The following is a 7,112-nucleotide window of genomic DNA, read 5'->3' on the forward strand; positions in this document are numbered from 1 at the left end:
TAGATTATATAAACAATATAAATTATGTTTCTGTTATTTGCAGTTATTTGAAAAATTATTATAATTATAAAATTCGTTCTTTGCTGTATATTCTACTCGTTGTGTTCGAATATCTTATAACTGACGAAGCTTTAAATGAAATAAGCGAAAGTTTTAACGTTGTTTTCTGTGTTTTTCATTATATTACATTAGTTCACAGGATTCTACACACCAGATTCCTGAATACGTTTGTGAATCTGTTCTGATTATTTTTAAATAACAAAGTTAATACCGCATTTGAACCCATACTTATTGCATTATATAACCTATTTACTTATTCAATAAATCCACAAGTGATGTGTTTACAGACCTGAGTCAGTTTTACAAAGAGGATATATTATTCAGTAAATCTTTGTCTTTTTCCCCTTCATAATTTCAGTTCTACTTCTGTGATGTAATAGAGTTACGTGACTCATACCTTTCGTTAGAATGCTCGCCGGTATTAATAATGTTTTCATTTTTCCAAAGTCATGTACATAACTAACGTAACTATACGTAACTTAATTAATATTTTCAACCAGAGCAAATAATGCTTAAAATAATTCTCTAAATAGAACTTTTTCAAAATAAAACTGAAGGTGTATATTGTTTACCCATAGATATATAGTTCTATAGCATTTAGTTAATTCCTTTCCTGCAAAATATATATATATTTTTTTTTATTAAAGAAACAAAATCTTTGTATAATTAGCAAAGCTTATTGGAGATATAATTAGCTAAATCTATCGAGTTAAATTACTTTAAATGTACGGGGAGTCCCCGTTAATGATAATGATGTAATGATATGACGTGAAAAATGGGAGGAGAAAAATACACGTGCAGTAGTAATACTCTAAAGGGAACTCCCCGGTTTTCCTAACCGTATATAAATGCTCATCTTTCACTCGTTCTTCACAAAAGCTTGCTCTATCAACAAACAATGTAAGTCCTTCCCCTGTTCCTAAATTTTTAAAATGTAAACATTGTTTTTATTGCTTTAAGATAAAAAATATATTCTGAGTTCACTTTAATATAAGTTTATTTATGCTAAAATGAAATTGCATAAAAATGAAAAGTTGTTTTTTCAGATCTTACTTATTTATTATTATTTTTGTCAATGCATTTTTTTATTTAATTCTGTTTTTTGGGATTAGATGGTGAGAGAAATCTGTATCATAGAAGATTTTATTTACCCAAAACTTAACAACAAGGAATTTGGATATTTATTGGAATGGGAAGACCAAGAAAATGGAATATTTCGGGTATTTTGGTCTCATAAGTCTGGACGAAAGTGGCAGGAAAAATATTTCGAAGTATTTACTGTGAGTATGATTTTTAAATAATTATTAACTTGAATCTAAAAAGTAATTATTTCAAAAGTTTACTTATTGGAAAAAATTATAAATAGTTTTTATTATGTATTAGCTTTTCAACTATTTAGTTCTAATAATGCATTCTTTGCCCTTGATTATTTCTCTTTTTTATCTTATAAATAAAAATTTTATTCTTATCCAATTAAATGTATTAATTAAAATATAAATTACTAAAGAAGTAAAATACCATAAGAAACTAAAGTATAACAACAACAGATATTCTAAGTGTTTTAAAATAAAAAAAAAAAAAATTAAAATATGCTTATTTTTCAACATTATTTTAAAATAATTTATATATAAATTACTTAAAAACTTTTTATTAATAAGCATAAACTTAAGTAATTAAATTCTATATTATTCAGTGATATAATTTAACATAAGGTGAAGCAAAAATCAATAAATTAAAATAATGTAAAACAACTAATATATTATTATAGTGAGAATTATCCTATTATAACAATAATTTTCATTGAATGTTATGAAATTTTATATTTATACATGAATTAAATTTTTCTTTCAATTTATAAATATATTTTCTTTGTACATAAAATATATATGTGTATATATAAATAAATTTTTTGTATGCATTTTTATTGTTATTCATATATTTTAAAAAACACAAGATTAATATTAAATATATCACAATACACAAATTAGTATAATTTACCATAAACTCCAAAATTTTTTTTTACTAATACATTCTTTAGAAACACTATATTATTGTAATATATAGTAAACTATGAAAGGTATACCTCAAAAAATATGTAAAATTACAACAATCAAGCCTAATAAAATTATTAATAAGTCAGGCAGTTTGATCCCCATATAAATCCATTTTTCATGTAAAATTTGTGGAATTATTAGCTTTAAAGGTCTGAAAAAGATTGATAAGAAAAACATAAAATTTTATAAAATTATATATAATCTAAGTTTATGTAAACAGTATATATGTTGTTTACATTTCATATAGTATTCTGTATTGAGTTCAAATAGTCGTTTAAATATAAATTATTATCTATTATTACTCCTACACAAAGACATATATGTTTATTTAAATATAAATATAAATATTTCTTTTTATATATTAATAATTTAAGGACTTTTTTATAAATACTTTTTAATCAGTTTAAATGTTTTTGGAATTACTTTTGATGAAAGTAGTCAATAAATTTATTCATTAATAATAAATGAATTGATTTACTTCTATATAAATATGAAAAAATTATTTTTTTAAATTAAATTACAATAAAATTTTTTAATTAAAAAACTTTTTAATGAACTAATGATTCATGTTATGGAAATGTTAATATTAGAAATTATAGTAGGAATACTAACACAAGAATTAACAGAAAGCAAAAATATTCATAATTCTCTTGTTATATTGTTCTTAAATGTTTAAATATACATCACTTTACTGTAAAATAATATGAAATTGAAATTATATATAACATATGTACTGGTAAATACTTCACATGTTCATTTTTTCTTTATTAAAACTGCAGTTTTATTTTTCTATATTGTAATAAATTACAACAGATTTAACACTAATATATTTTGTAAAAGAAACTTAACATTATTATCTAAATTTCAACTAGTATATTTACAAAACGTTTATGAATTTTATAATAAGGTAATGTTGTTATTTTTATTAAGATTATATATTTTGATTAATATTTCAGGAATGGGATAAGATGAAAGGTCGTAAAAATCATGGAGGATCAGGATATTTCACAGAAGCAAAAGGAAGATTTCGTTCTGCTCTGACAAGATTAAAAAGCAAAATTGAAACACTGCCTCGAGACAGTCATTATCGGAGGTATCAACTGAAGATGTTTCAAAGTAAGTGATGTAAAATTTTAAATTTTATTATACATATAACAAATAATATTAATTCTAATCTAATCTGAAATAATTGAAACAAATACCTTAATAAACTCCAGTAGTATTTTAAATAAAAACAAAAACATTTTCAATCCAAACTGATGGATCTGTATTATTTGCATAAGTTTGATCTGCTTATTCAAACTTAGGATCAATGATTACCTATAAATGTCATATAAATATACTATATATATATTATATATAGAAATTGAATTGAATGATAAAAACTATTGCTATTGAACTCTTTTAACAAAAACCTAATCATTTAAATAATAACAACTTCAAATAAATTCTTTAAATATGACAAATAATCTGCTTTATTGGAGCTCATTTGAACAAAAAGTTATTCCAGTGTNAAAGAATTTAAATCTGTTAAATTCTTACAGTTGAACGACCTAAGAAATTCTAGCTTGTCTTCATTATTTAAAAAAACTATTTTACTAAACAATAACTAGATTAAATATATAAATAAAATGAATATATGTATTAAAGAACTGAATGGCTTCTAGCTAGAGGGGACCATTGGCAGTGCACCCCTCATAATTTTGATCCACTCCTGTCCATTGTTCCAAATGACAAACATTTGTTTGTATATTTATCTAAAACAATTTTTTTAAAATTAATTTTTAACATTTAAATTTTGAATATTTTTGTACTGTTTTGTTTGTACATTATATAATAGTGTTATATGAAAAAATGGTAGAATATCTACACTGGAGTACTGTAAACAATGCACATATCTATAAGCCTTTTACCAGTGCGTGTTTCATAACTGTTACAAACATTTTCAAACCATTACGATTCTTCTTCAGGTAACGGTCCCCTAACGGAATGCACTTTGATTCAAAGTTTCCCAGAATTATGATTTCAATCCTTTAATATAATAAAATTTATGTGCATATATAAGCTTTATTATATTATAAACTTGTATATATATATAATCTACAATTTAAACCAGTGATTTCCAAACTTTTTTGAGCCACCACCCCTTGGTTAACTAAACTTATACCCAATGCTCCCAACCCATTTTTCCTTGTGTGAGAAAACCTTGGAAATATTCTTAGCAAAACTTTTCTATGAACTTCACACTTTGTGTCCTTACTGTACATTGTTATCCATATATAGAAACTACTAAATGCAATGTTTTTTTTTACCTATTTTATGGATGAAAAGGATCGTTCGGTTAGGACCCTGATGCCAGTGTCCCCCTAGGTTTATTCATCACCCCTCAGGGGCAGTAATACCCATGGGGAACCACTGGTTTAAACTAACAATTCTATTGTAATTTCAAAGAATTAAAAAGTTTATAGTACTGTAATATTTATTTATATTTCTAAATATAATTTAGTTACAAACAATATGAAATTATAAATAAATTGTTTTATTTTTATATTGCAAAATTCTTTATTTTTCTTTTATTATCATTAGGAGATGGACCAGTTTCTGCAAATAGAAAGAATTATAATGCAATTAATTTGCATTTAAAAGATAAACAGTTATTAACATTTCAAACAAGAAGTGATGAAACAGTATTACATACACCTACATGTGACTCAAAATTATTGAATGATGACTTCTACACACCTCAAATAAAAAGTGAAGTAGTTAATTATGATATATTAAATGATCAGATTTTGAATTCATATGCATCAAACAGTTATAATAGTTTTCAACCAAATATGATGTGTTCTTCTTCATCATCAATGTTGTATGGTGAAACAGAAATCTTGGATCAAAACAGTTTTTTTACAAACAGTATTCCTCAGAAAAACAGCTTTACAGTTTCAATGAGTTCAAACAATATTTCAACAGAAGATGCAAATAATTATAACACAGTGAACTATGAATATACTTATGATGAGAGGAAAGAATATGGATTAAATTCAATATATGATGATTTTATTCCACCAATAAAAGTAAGTAATTTAGTATTACTTGTATAATTTCTGCATTAATAGGATTAAATGATAATTTTTATGAAATAAAACTTTGAATTAAATCCATGTTAATACTATAATTGATATTCAATTTTTTAAAATTAATATGATTTAATAATCTTACATGCAATATGCTATATTAAAATGTGAAAATACTGTTTTCTCTTATACTTGAATCTTAGAAATTCAGATGATCTAGAAGTGAAGTGCTCACTTTAGCTATAATATAGCCTATGTCAGAAATTTGATATTAAAAATATTTATAATTTATTCTAGAAATTAAAACAAATGAATAAATTTTGCAAATAATCTTTAAATAAAATTATTTAAAATTATCTTACAACAATTACAATAATGGAAAAAATGAACATTGCTAATCATTTTTAATAATTAATATATTTAACTTTCTGGTAACTCTATCTAAAATGTTTGTACTTTCAAATATAAAATCAGAGAGCTTTTATATTATAAACAATTATATATTACCAACAAATAACCTTTCTTTCTGTATGAAACTTTCAATACATGTATGAAATAATGTATATTGTGTAAACTGAATTTATAAATACAGAATTCATCTGGCTTAAAAATGATATATTATTTGAAATTATTAAACATTTACATATTTATTGATAATTTCAAAATATAATAAATTTATTATATAATAAAATGTGTTTAATAAATAAATTTATCTCTATAGTTTCAGCAATATGCAGAAAGTAAAATTACCTTCTGCATCTTAAAGTACAGTACATTTAATAGATGAAAATAAATATTTTAATATCACTAACATAACTGGACTCCCCTTTACCATTGTAAATAAATAAAGTAAAAACCAAATAAGTACAGGAAAAAGATTTGAATATGACAAATGCATTTAAACTTATGTATATACAATAACTAAGAGTTTACTCTTTATCTACACTGCCAGTGGTACAGCTGGTACAGCTGGTACAGCAGCAAATGTAGATGTTTAATTTGAGCATCCCTAATATTAGTTCTAGTTACACTATTGTTTAATATTATCCCTTATCATGATAAAGTTCCTCAATTGTTGAATTTGTCAAAAATGCTTCATCCAGAATAAAAATAAAAACAATTTCTCTGATCAAATTGTTATAGTTCAATTATAATTAAAGCAATTTGAATATTTGATGCAATAATGCAATATTGCGTTTCATCAATATAAAATATATTTGAAAGTCACAAATAAACTTAAAAAAAATGTAAATGTGTATCGATTGATTTTATCAACAAAAATTTATATCGATGTTATGGCAGTTTCATTTGTTGAAGTGCTTCTATGGAATAAATACTTTGTCTCCTAAATGTGCAATTAAGATAAAAATAAATTGCTGATTAAACAAATTTGCATTTTAAAATTTTATCTACACTTTTAAAATTATTTCAAGAAAAATAATATATTCATATTCCCGAAATAATTAAATAAACAATTGTAAAAATAAGATTAAAATTTGTGTTATTTTATATTATTTTATACACATTATATTCTCGATTTTTGCATTTTAATAACGTCAAATATATAATTAAATTTTATAAATTTTAAAAACTATAAATAAATTATTAAAATATTATAATGAGAAATTTTTTTTTATTTAATTTTCAAAATTATAACTTGACATTAAAATGCTTCAATTTAGACTTATTTTAAGAGAATTTCACTTATAAAAATACATTATTGTTAATTTAAGACATAAAAAATATTAAAAAATTTAATAAAAATTTAGAATTTAAGATTTTATTTGAGAAGAGTATGGATTATTTTAAAAATATTTTCAAATTTTTTTCTACATGCACTATCATTTGCATTTGCATTACAAATAAGACAGTAGAAAAATGTCATATGCCTAATATACATTTATAAGAAACAATATATATATAT

At 22.8% G+C, this 7,112-nt stretch overlaps 1 protein-coding gene across 1 annotated transcript; it reads left to right on the plus strand.

Moving 5' to 3' along the window:
• The first annotated feature begins 900 nt into the window (after positions 1–900).
• On the plus strand, positions 901–5,236 carry LOC111640318. Its single transcript, XM_023386327.1, has 5 exons — positions 901–960; positions 1,173–1,340; positions 3,071–3,230; positions 4,701–5,188; positions 5,231–5,236. The coding sequence occupies exons 2-5, from the start codon at positions 1,173–1,175 to the stop codon at positions 5,234–5,236; spliced, it is 822 nt and encodes a 273-aa protein (XP_023242095.1). The 5' UTR covers positions 901–960.
• Positions 5,237–7,112: the final 1,876 nt, after the last annotated feature.

Source organism: Centruroides sculpturatus, unplaced genomic scaffold (genome assembly GCF_000671375.1).
Source record: "Centruroides sculpturatus isolate CEXI.00-Female unplaced genomic scaffold, Cexi_2.0 scaffold1358, whole genome shotgun sequence".
Taxonomy (NCBI): Eukaryota; Metazoa; Arthropoda; class Arachnida; order Scorpiones; family Buthidae; genus Centruroides; species Centruroides sculpturatus.